At 39.8% G+C, this 12,454-nt stretch overlaps 4 protein-coding genes across 8 annotated transcripts; 3 read left to right on the top strand and 1 right to left on the bottom strand.

Annotated features, from left to right (window-relative positions):
- Positions 1 to 121: 121 nt before the first annotated feature.
- On the top strand, positions 122 to 1,406 carry LOC105698557 (UPF0449 protein C19orf25 homolog). 2 transcript variants are annotated; one of them, XM_023433692.1, is made up of 3 exons: positions 122 to 259; positions 329 to 532; positions 589 to 1,406. In XM_023433692.1, exons 2-3 carry the CDS (start codon positions 412 to 414, stop codon positions 807 to 809), a joined length of 342 nt encoding a protein of 113 aa, XP_023289460.1. In that variant the 5' UTR covers positions 122 to 259; positions 329 to 411; the 3' UTR covers positions 810 to 1,406. The 2 variants fall into 2 exon arrangements, with proteins under 2 accessions (XP_023289460.1, XP_023289458.1); XM_023433690.1 differs by having other exon boundaries at positions 122 to 532.
- Positions 829 to 6,909, bottom strand: LOC105698556 (transmembrane protein 268). 3 transcript variants are annotated; one of them, XM_012422896.2, is made up of 6 exons: positions 6,673 to 6,909; positions 5,491 to 6,080; positions 5,030 to 5,410; positions 4,785 to 4,949; positions 3,730 to 3,925; positions 829 to 2,023 (listed from the first exon to the last, which is right to left on the bottom strand). In XM_012422896.2, exons 2-6 carry the CDS (start codon positions 6,076 to 6,078, stop codon positions 1,932 to 1,934), a joined length of 1,422 nt encoding a protein of 473 aa, XP_012278319.1. In that variant the 5' UTR covers positions 6,079 to 6,080; positions 6,673 to 6,909; the 3' UTR covers positions 829 to 1,931. The 3 variants fall into 3 exon arrangements, with proteins under 3 accessions (XP_012278319.1, XP_012278320.1, XP_012278321.1); XM_012422897.2 differs by lacking the exon at positions 6,673 to 6,909 and adding an exon at positions 6,245 to 6,454; XM_012422898.2 differs by lacking the exon at positions 829 to 2,023 and having other exon boundaries at positions 3,785 to 4,513; positions 6,673 to 6,906.
- Positions 6,910 to 7,277: 368 nt separating this feature from the next.
- Positions 7,278 to 9,152, top strand: LOC105698564 (vacuolar protein-sorting-associated protein 36). Its single transcript, XM_012422914.1, has 6 exons — positions 7,278 to 7,446; positions 7,501 to 7,696; positions 7,823 to 8,175; positions 8,252 to 8,416; positions 8,494 to 8,709; positions 8,781 to 9,152. The coding sequence occupies exons 1-6, from the start codon at positions 7,351 to 7,353 to the stop codon at positions 8,952 to 8,954; spliced, it is 1,200 nt and encodes a 399-aa protein (XP_012278337.1). The 5' UTR covers positions 7,278 to 7,350; the 3' UTR covers positions 8,955 to 9,152.
- Positions 9,153 to 9,329: 177 nt separating this feature from the next.
- On the top strand, positions 9,330 to 12,006 carry LOC105698565. 2 transcript variants are annotated; one of them, XM_012422916.2, is made up of 7 exons: positions 9,330 to 9,773; positions 9,930 to 10,095; positions 10,168 to 10,333; positions 10,422 to 10,639; positions 10,714 to 10,881; positions 10,950 to 11,128; positions 11,188 to 12,006. In XM_012422916.2, the coding sequence occupies exons 2-7, from the start codon at positions 9,986 to 9,988 to the stop codon at positions 11,325 to 11,327; spliced, it is 981 nt and encodes a 326-aa protein (XP_012278339.1). In that variant the 5' UTR covers positions 9,330 to 9,773; positions 9,930 to 9,985; the 3' UTR covers positions 11,328 to 12,006. The 2 variants fall into 2 exon arrangements, with proteins under 2 accessions (XP_012278339.1, XP_012278338.1); XM_012422915.2 differs by having other exon boundaries at positions 9,924 to 10,095.
- The last annotated feature ends 448 nt before the right edge of the window (positions 12,007 to 12,454 follow it).

The raw sequence follows: 12,454 nt of genomic DNA, 5'->3' as shown, positions 1-12,454 counted from the left end.
CAGAGATGAGTTGGGAGATTGCTCACGGGCAGGGTCGCGCGATCGCATCGTGTGGCCCTCTGGTTTTGTACGTGAGCTTTCACCGTTTTTGCCCCCCAAGGGCGGCGCAACGAATTTTTGGTAGGGGCTCGCGCACATGACAAAGTCATCTGTTGAATAATTCGGTTAACTTTAAACGAAGTTGACTTCGGACATTTTCGAACGTAACTTCACTTTGCTCTATCTTAACCGATTTCTCTAGAGGTGCTTTTATTTACCGGTCAGTGTATTGGCGCGCATGAACTCGACAATTGAGACCAAGGTTATGTTACCTTTAATTGCTTTATAGTGTTGTCATTTGGGATAAATCGTATGGTAAAGGTGTTTGTGAAGTAAACTCAAAGTGTTTCGGTTGCTCGTTATTGAGAAAAAATGTTTGGGAGTAAAAAAAATAATTTACCGCCGACACCTCGCCCACCCACTTCGCAGCAAATATTGGAAGATTTACTCGATACCGCTTTAGACGATGTAGCATTTACTGCAATAAGTAAAGGTATGCTTTACTTGAAATTATTTATCGCGCGAGTCGCTACAGCAATATGTTCTTAGATGACCATCGCAAGAGTTTACATTTTCCAATGGATTCCAACGATCCCGAAGAGGTTTATACGAGAGGAAAATCTTGTCTCGAACTTGTGCAGAATATGAAAACTTTAGATCACGAGTTGCAACAAGAAGTGAACAATTTACAATCCATAAGAGAAGAGATGAAAATATTGGCACAGGATATAAGGAAGCAAGCACAAGATGCTTTAGAAAAGCGATACTGATTTTCATCCAATGTATGTATTTTTTCATGTATTCGGTTTATTAGGTTCCACAACAGGTAACACGTGCCTACATTTTTTTTTATTAAGTCTAAGACGATGGTTAATGTTTGTGTATATACCCTGAGAGAAAAGACATAGTTTTAAACCAATATGTTATATATTATATATAATCTTAAATATCAAACAAATTTCATAGTTGATGTTTCGGTTTATTCTGTCTTGTAGTAGCTAGTAAATTGGTTGTTAATTTATGGGGACAAAATGGAAAAAGGATGGAACTATAAAAGTATCGGTAAAAGTGTAAAGGTAGATCAATTATATTTTTCTAGTAAGTATAGTAATATACGTCTATTCTGCATTAAAGGCACATTTCATTTTGTACAACTTGTAAAAGTATAGGACTGGTAGTCTTCTTTTAAAGATACCATAAAATCCGTCGTAAGCATTTGTACACATAAAAGAAACGTCACATATATCTATTATAAAATGCTGATATGCACGATTCTTGGAATGCATTATTATAAATTCCAATTAGTTGACATATACGTATCCATGCATGTACAGTCCTTAACAAGTAATATACTTTCAAAATATTAACTCCTCTCTTCTCGTTGAGGACGGTCTTTTTACCCCATTCAAAGGATTGTGTTCCTAATCAAGAAACACAGGACGTCATGGATATAGTGCTGTGCTTTAAACAGGTCTAAATAACTCTGCCAATTCTAACGATCGTAATGATCATTTCTAAGATACATGCTTGACTCCGTTTTACAAAATTTGTACGCAATAATATTTTGTACACAACGCAAATGCGTTATACTTATACAAGATTTTAGGCTCGCATTTCTAATATTTCTAGAGAGTTCTATATCGTAATTAAATATGTTTCAAAAGATTGTATACGTCTTAACGAAGTAAATTTTGTCTAAAGCAACAAGGACGGATAAATGATCTCGATCATTCGTAGTAGCTTGATAAACAAAAATGAACATGCTTGCATTAAATCAAATACTAATGTGACATTAGAATCCCGAGTGCTCAGTGGGTATATCTCTTCTCGAAGAAGGAATTTTGTGTGCGTCAATATTCCTATTCTATGGTATTACTTCTCATTTAAGAGTGTTACAACGAAGAGGTGCGAAAAGGAACAATGTCATCCGATCGAACAGCTGGATCGCTAAGATAAGCGCACCAGGTGAAGCCAGGTGGGTACCCTAGAAATCAAAAGTTACTATGGGTCTCCTGCATTACCTGCACTAGCTGTACTGGAATAAGGATGTAAATTCGAACTTGCTATCGAATGCAATGAATTAACGAAAGTGTACCACTATTGGAGGTAATGCAGCGACTCGAAGAGGATCTATGTACTATTCAAAATTTCAGCAATCAACGTGCCTAACTCCCCGCAGCTTGCAACACGTGTTGGACGCAGCATGAAAAATGTCCTATAATTGGTGATCGAGTGATGTTAATGCAGAAAATGTGTTAGTAGCATCCGTGTGACACTGTAGACCCTTTCCATGAATAGCAAACCACTGGGGCAACCATATTTGTCATGTAACTAAGTTAAAACAATCTGAATAATCCCATTTCTTCTAGCATCCAACACTAGCAGCAAACAGAAAAATACCTTTTGTCAAAAATGCATGCAGTGGTTTTCTGCATAGTCTAACGACTAGAAGCCAGGGTTAGCGAGGCCTAGAATCCCTGAGATCTAAAGATAAAAACTTGCCTTTACGAGTACCTTTCCAGTTAAAATAAAAGAAATGGAGTTAGACACAAGTGAAGTCCCGCAATACTTACGCCCTTAGAGCAAGTATAAATTTAAGTGTCCAAAGCTTGATTAGAGAGGACAGCGACTTGAACTGCCTGTTTCCCTGCTGCATGCAACCAATAGTCAACGATTAGTCATTAATTACATTTTCCACCTTAAAAGCTTTCTCCCATTCCTTTGCAACTAATTCAGGGAGAACACAAATTTCTGATAAAATATATCAACCATAGTTTAATACAGATTTTAACAAAGATACATGTGTAAACATATAATATTCGTACACGCACGCGTATACGTAATATATTTATTTTAAAATTGGTACCTTCGTAATATTGTTAAAAATGTATATATACTCTCTCTTTTTTTCTCTCCCTCTCTCTTTCTATATATATATGTATATCAAATGCTTTGCATTTATTGTCGAAAGTTGGGCAAACCGTATCGTTAAAACTTGCAAAATTAATATTAATGCACAGTTGCCCTAAGTACAACTTAAATGCGGTTCGCGTGTAATACTAATGTTTCAAAATACTTTGTTAGATTTCAGTAAGGACGGAATTAATATTTATCGAATATATACGAACCATTTAGTTCCTAGAATTAATATGGGTTCGCTTAGTACTATGTTAGAGATTTGACAATTGTGCTTAACATCGCGTAGTACTTGTTCCAAAGCAATGATCTCGATAAAAATATGCAGGGCAATTTTGAATGATCTTTTGAAAAGTCTCGTGCCATTGCTCGAGTCTACGATAGTAACAGGAGACCGAGGTTGAATTTCAGATTCCTGCGACTTTCTGGAAGAACTGGCAATCGGAGGGAAGATCGGTCGAGGCTCGACGGAAGTTGAATGGATTCGTGGAATGTTACGATACGATCGCATAAGGTCTTCGCATATAGAAAAATAAAATGGAGGTTTATACCGGTATAGAATTCTCTGGAAGTCGAGTCCCCGTCCAGTCTTCTCTCCGATTCGATGTATCTCAACATATGCAACGGACATTCAGGGTGATCTTCGAGTCGAGTCAAGGGCAAGTTCGGGGTCTCGCGCAGCGCAATGAGATGACAATAACCAAGACACCGACCGTGACGGAAAAAGCGACTAGGAGGAAGCGAAATTCGGCATAGTAAAGTAGGATGACTTGCCTCTGGGCTTATATCGAAGATGGTCCTCGATAAATTGGCAAGGGCAGCGGGCGGAGACACAGTGTCGCGGCGAGAGTCCCATGGCGCCGGCGTTTCTACCACGGTCCCGAGAGTCTACGACCAGGTCGAGCCTGCGACGAACCAAGTGTCGCGCCCAGCGGGAGACGTACCTCAGCAACAGCAGCTCCGCCCGCTCCTGCCACACACACACACGGGACTTTTATAGTACACGCTGTGGCCCTGCGTCCACTCGACCCCGAGGACCCACGAGTTAACCAAGATACCTTCTAATTCGTTTAACTTCTACCGAACGGTATGTGGCCCTGTTACTCGTTTATCTTTTTCCGTTAAAAAATATCCTAGCTGTGCGCGGTACTGTGTACTTGTGTTTGCCCCTGGACGAGCTACGATTTCGGGTAAATCCCAGCGAATTTCTCATTTTGTTCGGTGGTAGAAAATTAAACGAATCGAACGCGGTGATATGCATCGTGCAACAATGTGTCGACCGCGATGACGAATGAGAAGCTTTAGTAGGTTCTATTCCTTTTTACAAGCCCCTGTCTCTGAGAAAACTGCTCCACCTGGGGCAAAAGTCTCTTCCTTGAATCTGGGGTTTATTGCGTAGCCATTCCTCTACGTACTGACACGGACACAAGGCGGATGACAAGTGTCGAGGAGAAGAAGGATTGCCACCTTCTTCGTCCACTGTCCAGTCCAAACGTCGTCGGAGGTAGTCCTTTGCCCATCGTTGTACGTACCGGCACAGAACTTGCTCGCTCTTACGCTAACGTTACGATAGAAGGAGATAATCACACGAGTCTTAAGAATTAATCGAAAGAAATTAAATTCATGCACATTTAAAGTAAAATAAAGAGAAAAATAATATCGGTATTTTTTTTAAACGATAATTTGAATAAAAATTTCGAAAGCATATAAGGAATCGATAAGAAAAAATTTCATTATATCGAAAATGGAAAAGACAGAAATACGAGTGTCGGAGGTTTTCTAATTTGTGTAAACCATTAAGATGCAGGAAAAGAGATGAAAGAAATTACCTGTTTGCGAGACAAACGCGTAGTCGTACTACCCTGTATAACGATATCGCTGTCGTCAATGTCCATCCGCTGGTGCAGTTCCCGCTTGCGCCGTGTTTCGGAAGTTTCGTCACCAATTATTCTACCCTCCCGTTCCTCTCGTTCGATTACTTCTTGTAACTTTTTCTGATTGAAACGAACATAATTAATTTTTTAACGGTAACTTTAAACCATATTTGCTCGCATTATGAGAACAAGAAACTTACGATGCAATCGGTAGTGTCAAAGTAAATAAAGCATAGGTTCACTTTGTGACAGGAAATTTTTCCTCTGTCGTCCAGACCCAGCAAGATTTTATGCCGAAGTAAATGCTTATTGACTTGTGCCATACACTTCTCAAGATTGCGATTCAGCTTGATCTTGACGAACATACACAAAAATATTGCGGCAGCATTCAGAACGAGCCACATTATGCCAAGGCCAAAAAGTGTAAGGCCTGTCACCCCCGAGAACAATAAACCTAGTAGTACGACAAAAGCCGTAAATATCCATAGAACAAGAATCCGCTTGTAGCAAACATTGTACATGTTGAAGCGCACATCGTTCACCAACAATTCCATTATGTGTACATAATCTTCCACGGTCAGCTGAAGCATGAAGATAAAATTAAGATTATTTTAGACGAAACTTAATTATTTGGACGTCGTGATGGGCCAATTTAACTTACGGTTAGGCCTTGGGCCATGAGCTCTTCTGGAACCAGTTCTGGTCTGAATTTCGCAGGCGTGATCCATGGCCACCTCGTATTAACTGGCAATAAAGTGACAATAGTATCCCCATTAGCAAAACCTCGTCTAATATTTCCAATTGGGGTCTCGATAATATTTGTCATTGCCATTCTTCCATTGGATCCATCCCCAAGGTCCACTGTTTTCAGAGAGGCACTCTTTGGATTTGAAATTGTACGATCGGGAGGAAAAGTAGAATCTGGACTGTCGTTTAGAGTCGACCGATTTAAAACTGCTTTGTCCAGGTCAACTCGAACGGATTCAGTGGCAGCGCTATCATACTCGTTACTCTTCTTATGTTTACTGTCTGACTTTTCGACAACCTTGGTGATTTTATCTACATTAACGGTAACTGACTCTGGCTGAATTATAGCGGGAGCGCTCCTTTGCGTTCCATCTATTTCAGAGGAACCTTCTGGATTTCGCGAAGGAGACGTCGGAGGACTTTCTTCCTCAAATCTAACCCAATCGTTGGTCTTGGCAGCGACGCTCGACTCAGGGGTCGCCGCTGTTGTGGGTGAACTCATTTCTATTAAGAATAAAGAATTCGGTGATATGCAAGAAAAATATACTCGAACAAAATGAGTTCCTACATACGACTTTCGGTACGAGAGAAAAAATATCTTCTTCGGGATATACTCGACTACAATTTATTATTACAATTGAGAAAGGTTTATTTAAAACATGGTTTACCCAAACTATAACTTAAGTCTTGGATCTCGAAACTGTTTTGTAAACAAACTACTTGACAAGCAGTTATCCATGTCTACTTTATGAACCAGGGAAATCATCCGATGATTTCTTTTCGTCTCCATCGAAACGCTATAGCCCATGGCAACAAGATACTGCAGCGAACGATGTACGCGTTACGAAAATCGAGGAAAGTAAAGGTTTCATGACAATCGATAGCGAACATTTATTAGCAACAGACAGTTAGGCCCATCTAAAATGAATCCGTCAAGCCGTCGATTAGGGTGGGTCTCGCAGGTTGGACGGGAAACATTCAGTCCCGCCTTCTTAACTTTGGAAGCCCTCTCGGAAAATATTAACTCGGAGACGATGAACTATCGCGTACCGATCGTCGCCGCGTCTTATTATCACGATTTTCCTGATGGACGTACCTGCTGACCGCTAGAGTATCTCATGACCACGAGTCAGGGTACATGTCCTCGTTCGTTTACGTCTTCGTGTGTATCGGAGTGCTTTGACGCACGGGCGCGGATTCGCGCGGTACGTGTATACCTGTGCGCACCTGCGCACACCTGCTTACGTGCGATCATGCTACGTGCAGTTACGTGTTTCCACCGGTTCTCACGCACAACGCTGTAGGTTGCTGCGCGCACCTGGAAGACTATCTTTTCCCCTGCGCTCACCTGCCTTCCTGGCGGCCATGTTGTTCAATGTTGTTTTAACGGTTTCATGGTTCAGCGCCAGATGGTTCTGCTTTTCATTACTTACAGTAGCTTGCAGCAGTTTACGGCAGTAGCATGAAACAGAGATGAGTTGGGAGATTGCTCAGTGGAAGGATCGCGCGATCGTCTTCTGTACTGCCATCACTTCACCCGACGAGAAAGGTTCTTTCCTTGAAATTGATCTTTCGAACAAACTCGTACCCGCTCGCACTCGCTTTGTGTACTGGCTATCGAAACATTCCGCTAGACAGCAGCAGACGACGTAATATAGCAAATTTTCTTCTCAATCGTTCTCCTTCATTCGTGTCTTCCTCGTGTATCATCAATGTTACTTCATTTTTAACAAATGTCAAGTACTGTTTAATATAGTTTCGACGTATTTTAATAATGAATAGGTTTGAGTATGCTGACAGTCGTCTAATATCAGTTGAAACTTATATAACGCGTGAAAGGAATGTACGATTATACGATGGGGATATGAAGGTACGTAGAAACTCTTTAAGGTTTGACAGTGGCATAACCTCATTGTTTTGATAGACCACTTTTGAGGGAGGAGAAGTAATCTTGACTAGCCACAGGCTTCTCTGGGGAAGACCAGAAGACATTTCACAAAGACGCATGTGCCTGTCGTTACCTTTACGATACATTATTTTCTTTGAGGAAGAGAATCCTGGACCGTTTTCCTTTAGTCGGAGCAAGAAAGTGATATTGCATCTCTTAGATGATATTTTAGGTGATGCATTCATGCTAACATTTTTAAAACGAACACATTTCAACATTGAACCAATAGGTTTTAATAAGATATGTGTTGATACTGTTAAATGGTTGACCAAATGATTAACGAGAATGCATTCCTTAGATAAAATGCCAGGACCTGCTGCTTATAGTTCAAATAACTATATCAAGTTGTCGTTCAAGGAAGGTTTGAACTCGCCGTTTCTTACACATTTAAGCGATGCTTTGACAAACAAGGCTTGGGAACGAGTCCCCTTGCTCGCAAACACAAACTGTACACAAAATGAACCTGGAAATTCAAAACCACTTCCAGTAATTAAAACTCGAACAGGAATCATAGGAATTGAACGAAGCCTCCAAGAAAAGCAAAAGGCAACTGACGAAAGTATATCAATGGCTTTTCAAGATTTGAGAAAACTTATGGAAATGGCGAAGGACATGGTTTCCATTTCTAAGACTATTTCTTTGAAAATAAGAGTTAGTAATATCCTTTGATAAATATGATTACCATCTTGTAAAATTATTTTACTCATTCCATTACATTTTATTGCAGGAAAAGCAAGGTGACATTACAGAAGATGAAACTGTGAGATTTAAGTCTTATCTGATGAGTTTAGGTATCGATGATCCTGTAACAAGAGATGCATACAAAAGCAATAATGAATATTTTAGACAGTTGGCTAAACAGCTTGCTAAAATCTTGGAAGATCCAATCAGAGTATGGTTTCAAATAATATAATGTACACCAATATTTTTTATTTATAATTATGTAACATAATTTTTATTCTATTTTAGGAAATTGGAGGTATAATGGCATTAACGGACGTATACTGTAGAGTAAATAGAGCACGAGGTATGGAGCTCTTGTCACCGGAGGATTTATTAAATGCCTGCAGACAATTGGCACCTTTAGATTTACCAATAGTTTTAAGAGTATTTGATAGTGGAGTGATGGTTTTGCAAGCACGATCTCATGATGATAGTGTTGTCATAGAGTCTGTAGCTGAATTGGTATGTATACATTTAAATGAATTTAATAATCTCCGATTATTATGAGATATAAATTAATAACATTGTTGCAGTTGAGAGAAAAAGGTTCTATAACAGCGGAAGAACTTGCACAGTCAGCAGGTATATCTATTCTATTGGCCCGGGAGAGGTTAGCGGTGACAGAGAAATATGGGAAAGCATGCAGAGATGATTCTATAGAAGCTTTAAGATTTTATCCGAATCGGTTCTTGGAAGAAGATGGATGAGAGGTTTAAAGAAAGGTGCAGCGTCAATGTGCTACGGAATATTTGCCTACATGGGATACCATGCAAATTATTTCACATGCTACTTACAATGTGTTGTTTTAGGGGTGTATGTATATTTTTTGTGCTTTTATGCACTGTTTAAATTGTAAATGAAAGTGTACTGTGTACAGTATTAATATTACATCTATTTTGCCAAAATATTGCCAATTTTCATAGGAGTGGTAATTTGCAGAAAAATAGATTGGTTTATACTTTATGGTTTTTAATACCTGGTTTAAGTTTTACGCAACAAGTTTTGCTATACGTAGGAAGGAAGAGAATAAATAGTGATGGTGGTGCCATCTAGTACGTGGTTGACGGAAGTTTGATCAGTTCAAGTTACCGTTCGGTCTCATTGTGCAATATTCGATTTTTTGACAGTGTTTTGAACGTTTACAATTATCTCTTTGGTCTATGGAGACGCAGAAAGCGACTGCCGGTGAGTACTAGAATGGAGTATTGCAAATGCTAGTGGTTTAAATTTGAACGGTGAAGTCGTGTCTACATAACCTCATCACGTAGATTTTATTTAATACTTTATGCCTAAAAATGCGAGATCTCTTCCGTCGTGAGAGTGGTTAAGTATTTTACAATGAAATATTTATGAAAGCATCGTAGAAAAAACCGCGTTTGACGCATAGTTTCTAGATATTTATGTTTATATTTAAAAACGCTCAAAAGAGTTATTCATTTTTGGAGTGTTCACGAATTGTGGCAACCTCACATTCTCGTTTTCGTTGATGCAAGAGGCTGGATTTGTTATATTTCACCTTCATGAGGGTAAAGGAAATAATGTATTTCATATTCTCAGAATTAAATCCATGAATATAATTGAAGTACAAAGTTAGGTTTCATATTTGCAAAACGTTGACATATAACTTTCTAAATATGATGTATTTTCATGATTTGGTTAAGAAATTATTTTTCTAGTTGTAGTTTTTTGTCCACTGGTTGATCTTAAAGTCAGCAAGGTAATTTGAACTAAGAAGTCCATGGGCTTTATCGACGATGAATTGCAAGAAGTGTCAAAACTGTGTCAAAATGTCGTCAAAGGCAGTAGAATTATTTCCTGCGTACAAACCATGGTTCGGGTGGAAATAATGTAAGGATATAAATTTTGAATAAGTTATGCATATAATATAAATCAAATACATTATATATTTATTTTTTTCAGGAAAACATCTTTCAAGAAGATTGTTGTATGTATTCAGTTTCCAAACAATTACCCTAGTACGCCACTTCTTATCGAACTTAAGAGTAAAACTCTTTCTCCAAAATTACTGGATGGATTAACAAACGTTTGTGAAAAAGAATGCAAGAATCTCTTGGGTAAAGCCCAGGTAGTTAAAATTATTTGATATTTGATGGTACACATCTTTAATATCGCTTTGTAATTTTTAATTATTTCATTGCATTTTAACGCGCAAGGTGCTACCTGTTTTAAAGTTCATCCGATGCTTTATCGATGAGAATGCTTTAATTTGTTGTTACGATGAGATCGCTTCCATAAAAAAACTCTTGTGGAAAGAAGACGAATTGAAATTAAAGCAGAAGGCATCGACAATTGGTATTAAAGTACATCAGGGAGGATACTATTTTAAAGCTAAATTATCTATACCGGATAACTATCCCGATACTGCAGTAAGGTATTACAGTACACGAATAAATAAATACGAAGTATCGTCTCTACGATTTCGACACTAAATACTATTTAATTTAGTATAGGGGATGCCGAGACAAATTTTCCCCCTTTGTTTGCTCGATATTTAGTTGCTCAAGGCAAAGAATTAGGTCGTCGATGCATAGAACCGCCACTGAAAAAGAAGCCCAATCAGGCAGTGTTCCAACCGTCGCCTTCTCTGAACGTGGTTGCATCGTTTGTCATAAAGTAAGTATTCCTGGATTATCGGTTCGAAACGTTACATTATTTTCTGAATAATTTTTTTTTGATCGCAGATTGGTAAAAAACTTGCCAAAAGAAATCTGTCAATTTTGTCATGGTATTTGTTTCCCTCCAAATCCACAAGAAGTCGTAACCGAGGAGGGTGCAGATCTGCACGTCGAAAGACTCTACTGCGGTCATCTTTTTCATTTGCAATGTCTCGTAACGTACATGAAGACTCCTCCCTTCCATGGTGAGTCTCTACTTCCCTGTTCTTCGTTCTTCAAGATCTTACCTTGCTCAAATCTTTAGGGGGTAAGAAATGTCCGAAATGCGGACAAAGGGTTTACCACGAAAAATGGGGTTTGAGCGACCAGCTTGCCGAAGACCGATGGGCCCATCAGCAGGCTCGTGATAGAGAACTAGAGGAAGTTGCCGACTTCTTCGAGTAAACGTCCGACCCCGATGGCGCGTAATGGAGGTACGGCACGTCGTGCGAACCTGAACAGTTCCGACGTGTAGCAAGGCTGTCGACACGGTTTTGCGAACGTCAGTAGGGACATGGCATCGAAAGTCCGATTATTTAGGAGAAACAGGGATTCGCTGAAGCGACACTCGCATATTTTTCTTGCCGAAATATCTTTCTCCGTTCCCAAGACCAAGGGTGGCAGAATCGATGGGAACCGAATGATCACCCGTGCTCAAAACGCAACAAATTGTTCTCAACGGGCATTTTGTATAATAAGTTTTGTACGAAACTTTATGGAAAAGAAATTGCTTTCAAAGTTACTACTTAACCAATGACATTACAAACGATGCTACATCTCCGATTTAGGAAACTTTGACCAACGAGGGGAGATGGTCGAACGAACATACGTTACACGTTACACCAGTTAGACGAGACGATTCGTATTTGTATTCTTGCCTGGTCCATGGTACGTTCCTTGTTCGAACAGCCGCTAGGCCGAAAGGTCCGCTTTTCGACTCGCGGGGACGTACGCATGCGTGTTTCCAGAACGGTGAGAATTCCCATCGAGTTCGATGTACCGCACAACGTACACACTCGTCGCCAGGGTATGACTGCTGGTGCAGTGTAATAAAATAGTACGAGTAAGGGCGTTGGTGTAACGTATTGATCCTTGCTACCGACTGCAGTGATCCTCGCTTCATCGCTCTCGCGAAAGCTTTACCTCGTATCTCCGGTTCCTCCCTGTTTATTCGCCCCGGTGCCTCTGAGTTCTCCCATAATTACAAACCATGCCGGACGATCGAGTTCAAATTCTCATACACCTGTATGTCCATTACCTTCCGAGGTGAAAAAAATTCTAGTTACCGTTAAAGAATAATTAGAGACGACGATGGCTGCAGTAGCGCACCGCAGGTCTCGAACGTTACCGCCGACCACATGAAAGATGTAAGCGTGCATGACGCATTGGGTACTATAAAACTAGGTATGTACCGAATTGGGGACGACTTTTAAGCACGTAACTTTGGGAAACAACGCAAGGCAGGACGCCACTCGGCAAGGTCTCATTCGGCTCGACCATTCATTGCTGGACGGCGGCATGAATTCATGGTA

Source organism: Orussus abietinus, unplaced genomic scaffold, assembly GCF_000612105.2.
Source record: "Orussus abietinus isolate OABI.00-Male unplaced genomic scaffold, Oabi_2.0 scaffold58, whole genome shotgun sequence".
Lineage (NCBI taxonomy): Eukaryota > Metazoa > Arthropoda > Insecta > Hymenoptera > Orussidae > Orussus > Orussus abietinus.
Note: the sequence above shows the minus strand (reverse complement) of the source record. Positions and strands in the feature narration are given on the sequence as shown.

What these genes read in the sequence shown, in the direction of transcription:
- LOC105698557 (XM_023433692.1), top strand. Translation starts at nt 412, where the DNA reads ATGTTTGGGAGTAAAAAAAATAATTTACCGCCGACACCTCGCCCACCC. An exon ending in ATTTACTGCAATAAGTAAAG is followed by an intron (nt 533 to 588) that starts GTATGCTTTACT and finishes ATATGTTCTTAG; the next exon opens with ATGACCATCGCAAGAGTTTA.
- LOC105698565 (XM_012422916.2), top strand. Translation starts at nt 9,986, where the DNA reads ATGGGCTTTATCGACGATGAATTGCAAGAAGTGTCAAAACTGTGTCAA. An exon ending in ATGGTTCGGGTGGAAATAAT is followed by an intron (nt 10,096 to 10,167) that starts GTAAGGATATAA and finishes TATTTTTTTCAG; the next exon opens with GAAAACATCTTTCAAGAAGA. An exon ending in GTTGCATCGTTTGTCATAAA is followed by an intron (nt 10,882 to 10,949) that starts GTAAGTATTCCT and finishes TTTTGATCGCAG; the next exon opens with ATTGGTAAAAAACTTGCCAA.
- LOC105698556 (XM_012422896.2), bottom strand. Translation starts at nt 6,078, where the DNA reads ATGAGTTCACCCACAACAGCGGCGACCCCTGAGTCGAGCGTCGCTGCC. An exon ending in CGCGTTTGTCTCGCAAACAG is followed by an intron (nt 3,926 to 4,784) that starts GTAATTTCTTTC and finishes TGTGTGTGGCAG; the next exon opens with GAGCGGGCGGAGCTGCTGTT. An exon ending in TCTTCGATATAAGCCCAGAG is followed by an intron (nt 2,024 to 3,729) that starts GCAAGTCATCCT and finishes TTTGATTTCTAG; the next exon opens with GGTACCCACCTGGCTTCACC.
- LOC105698564 (XM_012422914.1), top strand. Translation starts at nt 7,351, where the DNA reads ATGAATAGGTTTGAGTATGCTGACAGTCGTCTAATATCAGTTGAAACT. An exon ending in CTATTTCTTTGAAAATAAGA is followed by an intron (nt 8,176 to 8,251) that starts GTTAGTAATATC and finishes ATTTTATTGCAG; the next exon opens with GAAAAGCAAGGTGACATTAC. An exon ending in TCTTGGAAGATCCAATCAGA is followed by an intron (nt 8,417 to 8,493) that starts GTATGGTTTCAA and finishes ATTCTATTTTAG; the next exon opens with GAAATTGGAGGTATAATGGC.